General features: G+C 33.1%; 1 protein-coding gene across 6 annotated transcripts in view; it reads right to left on the reverse strand.

The window, feature by feature from the left end:
* DAAM (disheveled-associated activator of morphogenesis-like protein) overlaps positions 1-19,910 on the reverse strand; it is an 88,327-nt gene that overhangs the window by 33,770 nt on the left and 34,647 nt on the right. For 3 of the 6 annotated variants that reach the window (XM_085199786.1, XM_085199780.1, XM_085199782.1), the window contains exons 2-3: positions 16,259-16,444; positions 768-923 (exon numbers count right to left, since the gene is read on the reverse strand). In XM_085199786.1, the coding sequence (XP_085055912.1) occupies positions 768-923; positions 16,259-16,306 (204 nt within the window). In that variant the 5' untranslated portion in view covers positions 16,307-16,444. The remainder of the gene's footprint in view (positions 1-767; positions 924-16,258; positions 16,445-19,910) is intronic. The other 3 variants (XM_085199785.1, XM_085199783.1, XM_085199781.1) reach the window with 2 other exon arrangements.

Below are 19,910 nucleotides of genomic sequence, written 5' to 3' on the forward strand. Positions count from 1 at the left end.
CCAGGCGCTGCTCTTTGTCATCTTACCAAAGCAAGGTAATGAAAAAAAAAACTTCCCCCAGGTGGAAATCGAACCCACATACCTCACATTTCATATACACACACATATAGATCAATACGAGAAATAATACAATAGTCTTGTCGAATTTAAACTATTATTAGAATATCAATGATCCAAATTTAAAAAATCACACAAAGAATGCTAGTAGTGGTACTATTCAATTTATACAAATTGATTATAGATACATACAATATCAAAAAGATTAAATATTAGGAGAGACAACAATCATTTTACTATGAAATGTAATCTGTGAGTTTATTGTTGTTTCCAACAAAGCAACAACCAAGTAGATAGATAGATATTGCAACAAACAATCATTTAAATATCTTATTAGTATGGACCAAGAGCTTAAGAAATACTCTGAAATGCCACAACAAATGGCAAAATGGTGCATTAAAATAAGATTAATGGCCGATATAAAATAAGGCGATAGAAGACAGGCATTGATGTTCCAAGCGCGTTAAATATATTAAAAATTTAATCGTTTTTACATAAATTAGTGGAATTCGTTATAAATTCTGAATTATAATTTAAATACAAATATTAAAAAAAACTCAGCACGAAGCTATATCCCGCACACAGCAGGGTTGACAGAGGGAAGCTAGTGTTAAGAACCTCCACTTTCTGCAGAATTCTGGAGGCTGTTCCATTTAACTTAGTTTCTGCTACCATTTTAGTACAATCTTATAACAAATAAATGAACTCACTTGTAAGCAGGGGCACATGGGCCACCTGCGGCGCAGCGCGTGCGGCATCTTCTTGCGCGGCGGGTCCGCGTCGGGCGCGTCGCCGCACGCCCAGCGCACGAGGCGCGCGCGCGCCGCCTCCGCCGCCTCCAGCCCGCGCGACCAAGATGGGAGACCCTGATAACGAAAGGAAAATATCTTATAAATAACTGAGGCAGCCATCTTGCAATATCCTTTTAATTATTATCAAGATTGATAAAGCTTGGAGAAGCACTTTTATGTGCTTTTACACAAGGAGTATAAATAAACGCAACAAACATTTAATATAATATAGTCCCCTAAATAAAGAGAACAATAGAACGCGATAGAAGAAGAAGAAGAGTAGGTATGTATGTTATAGACTACAATAAAATACATCTTTGTAAAGTGTTTATTTTATTTATCAAAACTGCGTATTTCATAGTATTATATAAGAAAAGGTTGCAGTGGAACATCTGCAATATCGTTAAGATTACGAAGCTAATTCATTAGCATTGACATTTACTACTGAATAGCTCTTAACCCCTAATATAGATATTTCATGTAAATTGAAATTATATTACTAAATGTTATGTGAATATCGACAAGAATTTATAAATCTGCAGTCAAGGTTGTATTATAATACACAGAATCAATAATAAAAAAATATATTTGATCATCATCGTAATCCAGGGGCTTCCGGTGATAGCCTGTCAACCTGGTAGGGGACTTGGCCACTGGACGTGGTCCGTAAAATGATGATTTTCGTTACTCTTTACTCGATATAAATTAAATATCTTTATTTATATCGCATTCTATTAATGTTTTCTTTCTTAATTTAGACTGAACAAAATCAAAGGCCATATGCATATTTTAAAACCACTTAAAAAGTATTCATTTGCATTCGCTTAAGAAATCCTAAGTAATAACACTATTATTCGTGAGAGAGCTATTACACTCTGGAATATATTTTACACACTATTGCTTCCATCGATTTTATATTGCACGATGATTAGCGCCAATAGAAATACATACTTTCATCAATCATAAGTACGTATACTTATTTACTTTCTATAGCGTCGTAAATACGTTAGTTAGTAAAGTAAATAATAAAGTGAACGAGTTAATGGCGAATGATTTAAATTTGAATGTAAATGCAAATGTTACCATTACCTGTATCGGAAAAGGAATCTTATTATATGTACATATATCCAAGGGGGATAATATTAAAATCAGCTTTCAAATAATTACTTAGTTTACGAGATTTTAGTGTAGTATAGATCAGTTTCTTTTTTTATGTCACAAGATGTATCCCACATATATCAGTGTAGGCGCAGGGAAGATTTAGACACTCTGTTCCCCATTTCCTGCTGAATTCTTGAGGCATTGCGTGTTAAGAGGGTGAAAATGAAAATATTCAATATTTCATTTCTGCGAGGAACAGAGAGAAGCCCTCTCCCACTCCCACCCATTTATTAGTTAAATAGTTCTAAGGAATAATTACAAGTTGATAAAAAAAATATTGCAAATCATGTGTTAAGAAACTAAAAATACAAAAGCAAACAGTTTCTCTCGTCTTGTTGTGAATAATTTAAAAATTCGATATTTTGAATACAAATAACGGCTGTCAAAAAAAAGGAAATTTTTTGAGATGGACTTTCTTACACTCACGTAATCGATCAGTTTTATTTTTGACTAGAAGGAAAGCTACAAAGTAGTAAAGAATAATATAATGTAAGACGCCACAGTGGCGCGACGAACGTGACAGATACTGAGTTTGAGTCCCATTCAAGGATATGGAATATTTAATACTTTCATTTCCTCGCTCTAATATCGAGGTAAAGCGAGACGATGAGTTTCGTCACTCAACAAGCAACGCCTCGAGAATTCGGCGGAAAATGAGAAACTAAAGTTCCCAGGTTCCCAGGTCTGCTTACCCCGCTCCATGCGGGATGCAGCGAAAAGCAAAAAAAAACCTATAAAACATCTACATACTACTAGAAATTAATTTCTTTCATTCAAATTATAATCACACATGACCCTATTCACCGACTTTTATTGCTACTTATCACTTATATGAGTATTTTAATTTAAATCTGTTTAAAAATTCATAACGCAAATTACATTGAGGAAATGTTAATGATATCACATCATTATAAAAAATGTGCCGAAATATGTTAATGATGTGAATTTTTTATCATTAATCATAATTTTAGATACATCATAAATTTTAAGCTTTAACGAAACATAGGAAGACATAGCCATGCATAAATACATATTATATTCTACTATTACCAATAGATATTAAATCAGCTTCACGTTGTAACCAGCACACAGCAGGGTAGGCAGAGGAACATAGTTTTGAGACACTCCATTCTCCACTTTCCGCCGAATTACAGAGGGATTGAGTGTTTAGTGGCGGAACTTAACGCCGCGCTTCGCCTCGACACCAGAACAAACGAATGAAAATATTAAATATTTCTATTTATTCGAGTGAAAATCAAATCCACTAACTACCGCTTTTACAGTCACACGCTTGTGCCCCTACGCCACAACTGGCCTCATAGGCTCATATTATATTAGACTACTTACTTACTAATAAATATTAGGTAGGTACTATTACAACAAAAAACTAAACCAAAACTAATATATTGGGTAATATGACCTTAAAAATTCCCGACTCAATTCCGACTCTAGAACCATGGCTCAGCCGTAGTTATGTAGGTATAGGAGATATTTTGTAACAACTAAACGTACCTATTGTTCGCTTGAACTTTGTTCGACATTTAGTTAAGTATTGCGGGAGATCGGAACGGATGATTGGCGAGTGCTGATGGCGTTTCCACCTTAGGTCGTTTACATGAAATGCTGTTTTAACGTGTAGAAATCGAGTGGGTGACGTAAAAGGTTAATAACATGTTTTGTCTATAAGACTCGAATGTTATTTTTTTTTGTTAATTCTTTGTGCATATACCTTCACGCAATATCCCTGCATGTACCAGGATAGGCAGGGGGAGCCTAGTGTTAAGACACTCCGCTCCCCACATTCCTCCGAATTTAGGAGGCACTGCGTGTGGAGAGAACTCAACGCCACGCTTTTCCTCAACACCAGAGCGAAGCCATTAAAATATAAAATCAGAATGAGAATCGAACCTACAAAATACCACACGCCTGCCCCTCTTCGCCACGACTGGTGCCACAATTACCTATATCGCAACTATTACCATATTTATGCAAAAGCCTAACAAATCCCAATCCTACGTAAAAAGCAATAAATTTACAACGATATATAAACGATTGTAATATATTATACCTACATATATAAATCGAATTATACACGCATTTGCAACCTTACGGCCTTACAAATTGCCATTTCTACATAGCATACAAAAATATCCATATCAATAGGCGAGTATTGCAAGTAGGTACGGCAAATCGAATCGAGACATATACACCTATCAAGTCGATCACCGACGACCGTGAACTTTAAATGGAACGCCGGGAAACAGCTGTCGACACTCACCGCTCTCCGCCCGCATAGGGTACTCCCCCCCCCCCTTCCCCTCCCACTCACTCCCTCTTTTGATTTTAAGTGTTATTAACAAGCGTGAAACACAATCTAATTAAGAAGTCGTTTTAAATAGATTAGGCAATTTCATCCTTTTAAGCCAATTGACGTTTTGGTACGAATTATTTTATTACAGTGTAGACATAAACCCTCACGAATCTTATTTGTAAATTAAGTTAATGTTATCACGTTTAATTAAGTTATTTATAAAAGTAACTACTATTTCGAGGCAGTTTACATAATAATATATACCAATAAAATATAACATTTCCATTTTCTTCGCTCTGGTGTCGAGGCAAAGGACGGCGTTAAGTTCCGCCACTCACCACGCAACCATAGTTCCACTAATAAATATACAGTACACAAAAACAATACAAGCAAATAAGAAGAATATACAAACATACATGTTTTTATAGTATAACCATTTTAACATATAATAAAAAATCCACATACGATTCCATATATTCACATTCCACTTCACTGACCACTGACCATACCCACCGTCATTATACCGTTATCAATACATAGTTAGAAGCAATCAATCAAAACCAACGTACATATTCGTCGAGTTGTTTCTTTCAACAAAAACATTACTTACCATATTAAACCACAACAACACATACAAGGCATAAACACAAGCGTCTGAATATAAACGTGAAGTTGCGGGTTCGATTCCCACTTAGGGGAATTAATTATTATTTATTAATATTATTTATTTTCTGCGCTATGATACCAACGCAAAATGCGGCGTTGAGTTTCACTACTCCACGCAGTGCCTAAAAAAACGGCGGAATGTGAGGAATACAGTGAACTTGAAGTGAAGTTGAAAAAAAAATCCACTTTACTGACCGTACCCATCTACCGTTACCGACACATAGATTCTCCAAATCAAAACCTTTGTTTCTTTCAACAAAAAAAAATACCATACTAAACAAAAACACATACAAACACAAAAATCAATAATAATAATAAATAATATACAACAATATTTATAATCAATAAAACAGAATATTGAGCGTGGAAAGCGCTAATATCGCCCGACACACGAACAATGGGTGAGCACTTTCTTCTGACCGAGAGCTGGTGCGGCAGTCGGTCAGGGGGTCGGCATCGCTATGGCGGGCACGTAGCCATAGGAGATGAGCTGGTGTGAAAGTGAAATTGAACCATTACGCTAGGCTCGTACCTCGGGTGGTATGGAAACAATTAATTAACATAGAGATAGCAAAAGTTAATTGTAATTAACTTCTCGGACGGACTGTGTGGTTTTTTTCATTATTAACACGTACTGTAGGTATATCAGAAATAAGTAATTATGTGTAAAATATTAGGTATGCTATGCAAATATTAGTGATTGATTAGCCTATTGATTTTTAGAAAACAATAAGTCTAACAAATTATAATAATTATAAGAACAGATGAACTTTAACTAAATTGCAGCAGTTATACGCAAAAATATATCAATGTCAAGTCATATAGGCGTATACTCGTAGACGTCAAAGGCAACCATTGAAGGTAGTTCTTATACGTTCTGATAATTTATAAAGATATGAGTACGAAAATGAGGCAACATTAGATCCATTCCTCACAAATTCTCAATAAATAAGCAGAAAATTGTGATCTGAATAATTTATTTTACATAGTTTTAACAATAAAATAGAGGATGTCGAACGAGATCACCATCGCTATGTATATCACGTAAACAGTTCAATCGCAGGAGCGATCCGGTGAAAGTACATTTGCATTATAATTCTAATATCATTAGAACAATGATTAAACACGAAATATAGCTTGAACGTATTCTCATAGGCAGTCGTGGCGCTTGTACAAGCGTCCGTCTGTAAACGCGAAACGTTGTGGGTTGCATTCCCACTCGAAGAAATTAAATATTTAATATGTTCATTTTCCTTGTTATGGTAACGAGGCAAAGCCCATCGTTGAGTTCCATCAATCAAGACGCAATGCCTCCAAAATTTAAGCAGTAAGTGGGGAAGCGCCATAATGGGAACGGAGTGTATTAACACTAGGTTTCCAGGTTCCCTCTGCTTGCTCATCTATATTCAACACTAACTTAACAAATATACCTATACAAAAACAGCACATCATTAAAGGTACCTATAGAACAATTCACAATTAAATCACGTTTAGCCATCGGCTTTTATCAAAGTACAAGCATCCACATTAAAACCATTTACTTATTCAAGAAGTCTTCGAAAAACAATCGCTTTGATGATGTACTCATATAGTTATTGTAATTATATTCTCTAATGTACCCTTGACACCATTGACACCTGGACACCGAAATGTAATTACTTTTAGAATTATTTTACAGTTAAGGCATCTCCACAATAAATTATCTGTCGATTTACTACAGCCTATAGTATTAGTGTTGCCATTAAAATTGATTAGGTTCGTGAATATTGATTATTGGAATAAGGACATTTTATTTGAAAGTCTGCATTTTAAATTATATGCATTTGAAAAGTATTAACGAGATAATTTAATAAAAAAATATATTTTAGAAATTATGATGTATCATCATATTGTTTCTTGCATTTTGCAAAATGATTTAAATACTTATTATGCAACATTTTAGCTTCCCGCTTTATTCCGCACATAGCATGGCAGCCAGAGGAAACCTAGTATTAAAATATTCCATTCTCATTAAAACACAGCCCCAGGTTCCCTACTTTCCGCCGAATTCTAGAAGCATTGCGTGTTGCGTGGCGGAACTTAACGCCGCCAAACCTACATAAAAACAAAATAAACAAATAGATCGAGGAAATGTAAACCACGAATCCGGCTAAATCGAAACACTGAATTCATCACGCAAACAGTGATAAATGGACGAACACGCCGCATTGAAAGTAAAACAATGGGATGCCTGCATTATTCATGCGGCAACATTGTGAGACGAAATACCGATAGTAGTAGTTTCTTTAGATTCACTATAAGAGCCTTTGATTTATGTTAAAGTACATTTTTTTATGCATTTTATTTACAATTTTATATGAATTTTGATATTACGTTGAAATATATCTGTCGTACACTCTGTTGTTAACATTCACGACCTATCCTCCAAATAAAATCTAGTGTTAAATCACTGCATTCCTCATTTACAACACGACTTCGAAACAATGAATAATGAGTGGCGTAACTCAACGCCATGTTCTGATAATAAACGACCCTAACTATCCACAATAAAAAAATAAATTACAATTAACCAAATCAACTATAACTTCCAATAAAAAAAACACAACCAAGCAATTACCCTTCAATTAGACAATTACACACAAAACGAAAAAAAAAAACAATACAAACAACGCCTACCTACCTCACATCGATCCAATCAATTGTTACGATCATACCGGAAGCGGCTACCGCATCTACCTATAGACACGGTAGGTAGGTAGCGGAGAGTTACGTAACATCTCGACCCCTATTATCCAACTAATTGACATTATTACATGTCCGGTGACGGGCCCGTCCTATTTTCTCTTCACTTGACATTTAAAACTAAATACTTTGATGGCGCTTTTAAATAAAGTTTCATATACATTTCTTTTACAAGTAAAAGTCTCTAGTCACTAGTACTGATGTTTAAAACATAAAAAAAATAATGTAATAGATATGTGAGATCTTACCTCTAGTCCATTATGTAGGTAATCGTTTATACGTGATGATTCTCGTTTCAAATACTATTACCGGGAATACTATAAAGTATAGACATCTTGCCTTCTTAGATAAAGTAACGTAAAATAATAACGTAAGTAAGTAAGTTGAAGACTGGGGAAGGAATCTAAATAAGGATATACCTATTTCAAAATATAAGGATATTTGTTACTTTAACCCCGTCAAAAGCTTCAAAGCACGTTTCAATTTTATGTACAAAACCTTAACTTACATTTGATATGTTCAACTTACATTACGAATATGCAATATCATGTCAGCTTTACAAAAAAAAACGAAACATAACCATTCTTTTCGTTTAGGATCTACGATGCCTCAGACAACAAACACGAAAAACCTATAACACTACTTTTATTGAATGGATGGTTCATAATAAATTAATTTAAATAGAAAATTTTATTTATATTTAACAATAAATACTACGGTAACTTTATTGTAGCAAAATGAATGCCGCACAGTAATTGTAAACGACCTACTAGTTGTAAATGCAAGCGGAATATTAAAATTAAGCGAGTAGAATAAGAACCTTCATTTGCGTATTTTAAATATTTGAGAGTAGGTCAAGCTTATGTATACTTAAATGTATATTAAATATATCAAATTAAAAAAGAAAATAACATTTTTTTTCATTTCTTTTTACACTTTTATGACTAATAAAAAAATTACGAATTATGATAATCTAAAACACATTCCTACTTTCAGGCAAAATACTACACACTAAGCAATACTTTGTTTCTTCTTAGTCCATTCTTATGCCTATAATATTAAAATTTGTTAATAAGCTAATTAATTTTAGGCCAGTTACGGTGAAGCGTCGCTATTGTTAACGCGATAGTCAAAGGTTCGATTCTCACTCGAGAGAATTAATTACTTTCATTTTCTCTGCCTAGACTGCGATATATGGCAAAACAGATTAGCTATATTTTAAGAGAAACATTGTGCTTCCATACAAATTTTTAGCATTAACATAAACGCGAACGCAAATACACATCAACTTTAAAAAAAAGCCCTGGCAAAAAAAACCTCAAGTAAACAATTTCCTATCCTCATTGATTGTTATATTTGTAAACATCTAGTGACCTCTGTTAAACCCTGACTCATTCAGTAAATTAACCTTCACACCTATGTTTCAAAAAAAACTCACGACGATTGAAGAAATGTGTGTATCCTGTATCTGTCTTTTTGTGTGTCTGTTTGTGGCATCATAGCTCCTGAATGAATGAACCAATATCAGTGTGGTTGTTTCTTAAAAGCCTTGTTCATTTCGGAGGTGATGTTCGATCAAAACCGGATTAGCAATTTAGGCTACAAGCACTTTTCCAAGACAAGGTAGTAGTAAATTTTTGGGTTGGGTTTGTTTGGTAATTTTTTTATTTTATTTGCTTATACTCTGAGTGACATATTGATTGACTCTAGATCGAACTAAAATGAGGTTTGCTAAATATTCGAACAACTATGTATATGAGATTTATTAAAAAATATTGCTTACTTATACAATTAATAGTTAAGTATTAACACTTGTTGTAACTCTAAAGCGACGGTAGATCTTCGCACGCCACTTTATGTAAGACAAAAATAATTTTGGGAGATTTGTGAAACAGTACGACAATTACGTTTGTAAACAATGATAAGCTTTGTATAGTTACGTACGTTTGTTGTGGACAAAAGAGAAAAAAAATAAGAATCGTTCAATATATAACTTTTATACGAGATACCCACGTAGAATCGTCATGTACCTACCTACATATAATGTAAATTATTTACTACAAAATAAACAGACACATTTATTCCTTCTTAAGGTTCTGTCCAGCTTACGAAAAAATTAAAAAAGAACAAAGACAGAGACAGAGAAATACGTAAAAAAAGCTCAAAAATAACAATAACACCGTTATATTAAAACCAAACCAAACTAAATAACAGTATTGTGCGTGTTCATTGAACTGAAATGTTGAATTTTAATTATTAGGTACCCCTACAATCGATATTTGCCTAGGTAAACTTAAAGCGACCTAGTTTACACAAAGCGTTGGACAATATAAAATTTATTAGTGAATGTTAGAATTAATCAGTATTAAATAAATAATAGATTAGTTACTTATAGTATTAGATAAAGCAAATGTGACACAGTATAACTCAGCATCTGACTGTAAATGTAATGTTCCCAGGTTCGATGCCAACTAGGGGGAATTATTTATTGAAATTTCCCGTGCTCTGGCATAAAATGGTGCGGCGTTAAGTTTCGCTACCCAACAAACTAAAGCCTGCCGACCAGGCCTATTAGGGAAAACTTTTTCCTCATACGACACTACAAGTTACTTTCGGTCACGTACAAAAAAAGAGTTTAAACTAACCTATAGCACATAGGTACACCTAAGATGGGCTTCACAAGCATTCCAATATGTATTAAGCGCAAACTATAAGAGTTAACAAAACTAAGTTACTATTTTTAAAAGCTTTTTTTACTGTCAACCTAATTTTAGATATAAGTATAAATAAGAAACAAAAGTAATATATGGAATGACGTCGAGGCATATACGAAAACTTTCACTGTTCGGACAAGAGGAAACTTGAGCTACGGAACCATAAAAGGTAAATTTTAATAGCACAAAAACTTAATAAAAAGGAAACAAATAAACATACCATCCTGCACCAACACCGGGGTATGTATATGGGACATTGGATATACCTGTGTAATTTCTATACTCCGCTGAGGATATAAAACTTGATAGCTCACTTTCAACTACAATCATTAGGCATATCTCGACGTCTCGAACAGACGTGCGATATCCATAAATGTATATAAAATTCATCCGTTATAAATCCGGCTTATTATAAATTGTCTGTTCATTCATAGCGGGCGAAGCCGCAAGTCGCTAGTCGCTTATCTTTAATAGGTATATTACATTATGAGAATGATCACATACATCACCGCCATTAGTTGTGCAGTCGTAATGATTACGACAATTACGCGATCCGTACTCACTTTTGTTGCTTTGCAGTTTGTTCCCATGACTCTTTCTAATCTTACTTAACTACTGTAATCATCGCTTTGAGAACTAAAAAGGTCTCTACACAGTCTAAGCTTGATGTTTTTACGCGAAATAAAATAAGTAAATAATCTGTGGCTATCTTGGCGCAGCAGCGCAGCATCTGACTGTACACAAATTAAAGTTACGGGTTCGACTTCCACAAGGACAAATGTTTAATTATTATTTTCCTGTTCTGGCAAAACGAAGCGCAGCGTTAAGCTCCGCCACTCAAAATGCAAAAAACTAAAATTAACATAGAAAACGGAGAACGAAATGCCCTAACGCTAACCTTCTCTACATCTACTCCACTGCTTTTCTACACACTAATTATGCAACAAAAAAAATCAAAAGCCAACTATAATTTAAGAATTAACTATATTAGATACAGCAACCATCTAATTAGAATATATTTTATATAACTGAGCTCGTAACAACAAAATTGCACCAGCTTACATTAATGCAGCACAGATAACATCTCTAAGGCACATAGTAACCCTGGTTGCCGAAGGAAATGCCCAAAACAGTACGTTCACAGACGAAGGTTGCCGCAACCTCTCGTTAACTGGACCGTTAATTAACACATCAATCATTGGTATAATATAGGCATATCAATTTACGCTGAGAGAGTATTAGTTATTAAAACTCAATGTCAGATCTCATTAAAAATGAGCATAAGTGTAAAATAAAATATATAGATTCAGGAAATACAATAAGAGCCTATGAGAAATTACAATAACAATTGCATATTACTACGGGAGTCATTGATATTTCTATACAACTCCCATAAGGAGAAACATAAAAATCAATAGATTTTGATACAATAGAAACAAATATCAGGGGGAGTTGACTGTGGCGCCACGAGTCTACCCCAAATGTAAACAAAGAAATTATATCTCATGTAAAGGAAGATAAGCTGCTGACAGAATGATAAACAAATATACCTATCAATACACTGTTTACATAAAAATATAATATACTTATATGTATGTATACCTACATACATTTTAAAAAATATATACTGTAATAAAATTTATAGCACCGGCTAAAGACGACTGACTTTAGTTAAAACTTACCTACCTAAGAATAATACGACTTTAAAAAATAAAACCAAGACAATATTACATACAAAAAAGAAATCGTTTAATTGCCATAATATGAACTATAAACTAACAATATATAATCCGATTTTAAATGTAATTAGTTGTCCGAATAAAAGTTATAAAAAAAAAATATTATTTCTACTACAAACGCCTTTAAACTTAATTCTATAATAAATCAAAATTTTAAGGACAACCACAGGACGACAGGCGTAATGGATCGATATGATTGCGGCCTTTGACACTTTAATATGCGACGTAAAACACCTCGAACCAAGAGACAAATTGTATATTATAATTCTGATAAACATTATATACCTACGTACATCGTGGAGCAGTAGCGCAAGCGTGTGATTGTCATCACGGCGATTGTGGGTTTGATTCTCACTCCCACAGGAATTGAAATATTTTATATTTTCATTTCCTTGCTCTTGTAACAGGGCAACAGCAGCGAATTCCGCCATAAAACATGCAATGCCTTCAGAATTCGACGGGAAGTGAGGAAAGGAAGTGCCATAATAGGGACTGACTGTTTGAACACTAAGTGCCAATGCCAGGTTCCTCTTGCCTACACTACTATGTACGGGATACAAGGTGAAGTTTAAAAAAATATTTTAAAAAAGCTTATTAAAAAAAATACATAAGTTAATATCATTTAATAAAACCACTTAGCTATACCTATTAAAACATTACAAATTAGAACATCAATGTCTGAATGTCTCATACAAACCAGACGAACACTAACACTGGTCATTATTCAAACAAACAGCTTCGGTGACAAGTTACAAAGCATGCGGAAGCCAGAACAAGTGGAGCGAGTATAAAGATAGGCCATCGAGAATGCGTGAGTGCTTCGCAGGGTTGCCATGTAAGGCGAAAAAATTGAAACAAAAAAGTATTAAACTCGTCTAGGGCTTCATATACCGACATATAAATGTATTTTCGTAAAGTTATTTAAAGACAGAATATCCCTAACTATTTGTTAATCATCTATTTTTAAATAACTGTTAGTACACTATTCTCAAAATTTATTAATTGCTGGATTTGAACACAAAAATACCTAACGAAGAATACAGTCTAAAAATATGTTTAATACGAACCAGTACTTTCTTATAATCTAATAGATACATGATAATTTACTCTTTATCAACCCTGAAATAATAAATGTGCAAAGTAATTCCATGTATGCACTATTGAAGGATACTGTCCTTTTTCTATTTCGAATTATTATAAATTATTCTATATCGTCGGAGAAAAAGTAAACTTCCTGACTTCTTCTTTCCATGGCAGGACCTATAAGATATGTATTTTTCAATATATAAAAAAAAATATCATTTATATATCATTATATATATCATTTACCTAATCTGAAGACACTAAAAAGTTAAAATTTATTGACAGAAGCGTATGTAACTAAATACTAAACTAGTGTTAAAACACTCCGTCCCCCATTTTCCGTCGAAATCTGGAGGCATTGCGAGTTGAGTGGCGCTCAACGTTAGACTCAAAGCTGCGCTTTCCCTCAGTACCGGAGCGAGGAAAATGAAAATAGTAAATGTTCCATTTCCTCGAGTAAGAATCCAGCTCACAACCTGTCACGTTTACAGTCACGACTGGCCTTAAAACTAAATTACCATTAAAAAAAATTCATGTATATCATATAAATATGTATATATAATATGATGAAAAAGGCCTATAAATATTTAATTAATCATCACTCAAGCTGTGTAGTAGGTAATATTAGGCAATAGATCGTAATAAAAACGCATATAAAATAAGAAGAATCACAAAGGTCAGTCGTGATGGTGAACGGAGGCAAACATTCTAGAGTGGTCATCGTCGATTAGAGAAAAACAGATTAATGTTGCAATATGTTATATATCTATTATAAAATATGTTAATAGTCTCATCATGGTTAAAAATTCTCGGGTAAATAAATTTTTAAGCTGTTAAATTTTTTTAAGTATGCTACTAAGAAAAGGAAAATATTAAGAAAAGACTAAATAACACACAGGCATTATGTGATGAGTGGTGGAATTCAACCGCGTGGCCGCGCTCTGCCTGATTATGAGAACGAGGAAATCAAAATATTAAATATTTCATTTTTCCGCGTATCGCCCCATAGCTGTCGCGCTTACAGTCGCACTTCAGCCTCATGCTAGAAATGGTAAAGATAAAACAAAAATGTAGAATACGTAGCCTTTATTATTTCAGACAATTTATTTTATATGACATTTTTCATATCCAAACATGTTGTTCATACAGGAAGATGCAGTTTCTTCATAGGAATGTTCAAATAAAAACAAGCGATAAAATAATGATAATCATGTGACCGTCAAACAAAGTTATCAACCTTATCTACTATCTACCGTTCCGGAGATATTTACTTCTATGTAAATTTGTGTACATTGTATACAATTTTATTTACAGTAATAAATATTAAATATACAGTAATAAATATTAAATATAGTATACTAAGTAACGAAAAACAAATTAAATATATAGAATAGGTATATAGGTATAAACATACAAAAGTCTTTTGTCTATGACAGACTAAATCAAAGAAAGTCAAGATTAGCTATAGTAAAAGTGAAACAATCATAATACTATAATGGAATGAGATGACCCCGGGTGAAACGGGCCCATCAAACCACACGCTAATGACCTTTCTTAATAAGATGTAAGAATATAAAGTAAAAGTTGTTTTTGCAGTTGATTCAAATCTTTAACTGACGGAAGGTTACAAGAACTTCAATGCGGAAGAAATTTTGAAAGTCAAACGTCACGATGAAATAAAGATAATTTAATTTGTATGTGAATCTTTTACGATAGCCGTATTTTACAAGGAGTCACCACTTGCCCGAATTCCTGCCTTCGTATGACTTTTAAGTGGCCGAAGTCGCTTTCGACAAATTGTCATAAATTGTATTTAGGTACGTATATTATGGCGGTTAATAAGTACTTGATATTTTGGAAAGGTGCATTTATGATGATTTACAAAAATATTTCACCTTCAAAAGTGTTGAAATGTAAAATTTCAAGTAATACTAGTCTTTTTTCAATATGTTCTTAAATCGAAATGATTCAATGCGACAACTGATATAATTTATCATTTCATATCATTTTATAAAGTAAATTTACTATAAATAAATAGAGGCCCGTCGTATCGCAGGAGCACAAATTACAAGCAAGTGATTGGATGCTCGACAGATTATGGGTTTGATTCCCACTCGAGGAAATTAAATATTTCATATTTTGCATACAAAATTCGACGCAAAGGGAGTACAGGAGTGTCTCAACATTAGGCTACGAGCTTCCCCTTAACTTACAACTCCTCCTTAATTAGCTACAATATAAAAAAAACGGTATCGCGCAGTAATAAATATTTATAGGCAATGACACAATTTACTAAACCATTTTCTAGTTTGTCAGTGTGTTGCGCAATAAGCAACATTGATTCAAATTTCAAATGTATTAAGGTTACCAAATTACACTATTTCTTAATATAAATTTGTGATTTCAAATATATTTACATTGCATTAATAAATTTATTGACGAATAAATAATTTATTTTATAAGCGACGTTTTAATTTAACCAATATCAGAAAAAGGTAAAAGGTAATTAAAATATTTGCAATAGTTAATTAACAGTATAGTTTTGTATTGATTCGGAACATACTCTGTATATCTGCAATGTGTTGAATTACAATGTAATTTATCTCATATAAAATCATAAATTCGTAGAATTACTGCAAGAATATTATCTAAGTTTTCCCTTTAATACATACATAACATAAGTATAGGTATTAAACTCCTCCTATACTTACTGAGAGATAACGAATTGTCGTCACTAGAGACAGAGAGAAGTACACACTATTTTTATTTTGTTCTTTTCATTGATTATGGCGTTCTGAGCGTGCCAAGTTAGATATTGGACTTATTATCATAAGCGTAGGAAAGGGACACCTCCTTCCATTTATTCCTACGCTTGCCACCCCAGAAATGATGGGGAGCGTAGTGGAGCGAACGGGACTTTTCATCCTAAAGTCCGCAGGCAACGACTAGTTTAAGATAAATAACTTACAAAATATTATAATAAAACAAACTTACCACATTGATTTTTCCAAGAATATGGTTTATCTGATCCTTGCTGCACATACTGACGTCGTCGTATAAAACCTCTTATTCAATACACGCACACGAGCCGTCACAGATTAAAATATTATCTTAATATTGTTATCACAAGTCTTTTCATTGTAAAAATTTAGATGTTTCCATCTTTCCTTTGATCTGTTACTTTTGGAGGTCAAGATTTTTATATTTAGTTTTTAATAAAACAAGCATTGTTCTTAATTGAACAATTAAGTAGATATGAAATTAAGTACGAAAACAAAGATTCGAGCTGATGACATTTCATGTTAAGAATAATTGTTATTTGAATCTATTAATTATATTTATAATATCTAAGTATCTATTCTTAACACTATAACGCAGAATAGTTTGTATGGTTAAACGCACTAAATTAATGAAGTACCTACTGATTCAAATTAAAAAAATATTTTTATGCTGGGTCGTCCATTTATCAGAGAGGGCTATCCTATAGGCAATATAACATGACATATTTTTATGTAACCGACTGTACCACTAATATTTTTAGTAACTATTTTATATAAAAGGTATATACATTTATACATTTGCAGAATACTGGAGGAAACACGAGACAAAAAATATCAATGTACTCAATAAACTTAAACGAATCTATCAATCAAACGTAAGATAACACGTATTCACATTAATAATCTCTAATAATCCGTAGTAAGCCAACAAAGATATAAGAATATATTAATATAAAAAAACCAAACTAAAACTTTATTAACTTAACGACCTACCATAACAAATAAGTATCTAAAATTAACAACAAACAAGTATAAAGTGAAAATTTCACTAAAACCAATCAATTACTCCAATAGCAAATAGCAATTCTAATAGTTTTTAATTGAGGCCAGTCGTGGCCCGGTAGCATTAAGAGTGACCGTAAAAGCGACTAGTTGTGGATTCAATTCTTACTCGAGGAAATGTAATATTTATTTAAATTTATATTTTCGTTTCTTCGCTCTGGTGTCGAAGAAAGCGCAGCGTTGAGCTCTGCCATTCAACCAGCAATGCCTTCGGAATTCGGCGGAAATTTAAAACGTAGTGTCTTAACACTAGGTTCCCTGCCTACCATGCTGTGTGCGGAATGTAGCGTAAAGCTGATATATTAGATTTAATTTTAACTCTAATGTAATAGTATTGAAACCAATACAATTAAATTAAGGTATAATTAAGTTTTTAATGACATTACGACACAGGTATCTCGGAATGTTGGCGTCGAGGTGCGAGCGTGGACCACATGCTAATGACCGGTATTGAAGTCTAATTGTTCATTTAAATGTTTTATTACTGTTATTATGTTACGACAGACAAACTGTTGGCCAATTTATTGACTTTTGAATTACATTTTAATTATCATACTATTATATACTGAGTTCGGCGTTAAGTTCTGTCGCTCAAAAAGCAACGGAGCAAGTGGAGGATGGAGTATCTATGGAAGCAGTAGGTTACCTTTTCCTAATCTCCTATATGCGGAATTCACCGAGAAAATATCGAGGTTGCCATAATAATACATAATAAATAAATCGTTAGATATTTTACTTTCAAACAATAATAACTCGGCTTAAACCAATTTTTATAGTACCTACAAATAACCTGTGTAAATTCTTTAAAAAGCTATGTTGTTAAAAATTAAATACCAGTTCAATCAATAAACGTACACAAACAGACGTTATATGATATCGTACCAAAACATTTGCATATTTTCTAAATGGCGCTGGTGAAATCACAAGTTTAATTGTTTTATTTTTCGTTTTGTTTGCCATAAACGTTTTGCTAAAGGCTAAAGGCTACACAATGATTTTGATTATTACACTAGTAAATAATAATTAAGTAAATAGTAATGAAGAAAACGACGAAGAAGAAGAAGAAGCAGAAAAATAATAATTATCAAATAAATAATGAACAATAAAATTAATTATTTCATATAGAAAAAAATAGATTCCTTGATGTCTACAACAATTCCACACGTAAAAGTTCACAACCACAACTGTAACCGTTAACTAACCTAACGTTTGTTGTCTTGATGAGCCATCAACACGCTTGATGAATATTGATGAAAGGTCCCGAGGTCAAGTGAAAAGCAAGGTGTAAACGTCACAACCAAGCTAAACCACTTTCGTGGCGGTCAGTTTTCTATGATTAAGCTGACGTCAGGCCATACATTATGGACTATAGAGTATCAGGTATAGACATTAGACTGGTTAGTGGTTATAATATAATTTGATAAATAGATTAATGCATAGAAAGTACGCAGTAGAACCCAAAGTGTTAAAACACTCCGATCCCCATTTTCCGCCAAAGTATGGAGGCGTTGCGTGTTGAGTGGCGGAACTCAACACTGCGCTATGCGCGGAAATGCAGAAGTGCAGAAATGGAAATATAAATTTAAATTAATATATAATTTTCTCGAGTGGGCATCGAATCCACAAGAAGTCGAGATTACAATCATACACTTGTTCTGTGCCACGACTAGCCTCTATCGAGTGATCATAGCTTCAATATTAAGCAAAAGCCAAGTCCCAAAAAAATATTCCCATATTCCATTTATGACATAAAAAAATCTACAAAACAATACAAATAATATTTTCAAAATGACTCACTCATACATACATTATAATAAAAATAATAATAAAAAAACCGAACCCAATTAATTCAAAAACACCTGTACTAACAAGTCGAAATTAAATCGTCCACTATTCAAATATAATAAAATCGATATAAATCGTATCGGCGCCTACAATTCTAACTTTCCACGTGTTCACATTCCATTGAAAACGAGAGCACTCTTATTATATCACAGCCCACACACCTGTAAATCTATATACGTAAGACTCAAACTCAACAATAGGTTGAAATAGAGAATAGAATTTTACGATAGGAACGCCATTTCGTGACATTCAAATAAATAATTATTAGAAGATAGCTTTCACAAAAAAATACAATTGTGTTTATTAAAAAAAACCGGCATGGGTGTTTACATAATTTTTTTTCACCTGTTTGCGTAATTTTGATGTAACTTCACTTTTTTTAGCTATAGGTGTAAGCGAATTGCTTCAAACTATCTATAGAGTTATATAATTTAAATGTGTAGGTAATAGATATATAAAAATACTACAACTTTCCTTTAATAATTGATAATACAAAACATCACAAAAGTAATTTACATACAAAACAAGTGATGTAACACTCCCTATAGTCTCATCTCACGCCTTTTACCTAATTCATATTTTTTTCACATACATATTTTGATAAAAGCCTTTCACCGTTATATAAATTAATTAAGGTTTAGAGGTGACTCGTGGCCATTGACAACACGACAGGTTATGGGTTCGATTCCCACTCGAGGATATGAAAAATTAAATAAAAAAAACCAAAATAAAATATCCAAGTCCCTATAAGATATACATAAACAACATAAAACTTCATAATATTCAAATGCTGCGATTTAGTAATTGTAATATTTATTGACCAACAGTAGGTACAATAGCAGGATGGAGAAACAAAAATTTCTCGCGGCAAGAACAATTTTCTTGTGTCTAACACCAGTTACACCACCACCACCACCACCAGATCAAATGTTGCAACCACTACCAGTTTTTGTAACTTA

The sequence above is a fragment of the Heliconius melpomene genome, chromosome 16, assembly GCF_056956725.1.
Source record: "Heliconius melpomene rosina isolate 202511_hmr_F chromosome 16, ASM5695672v1, whole genome shotgun sequence".
Taxonomy (NCBI): Eukaryota; Metazoa; Arthropoda; class Insecta; order Lepidoptera; family Nymphalidae; genus Heliconius; species Heliconius melpomene.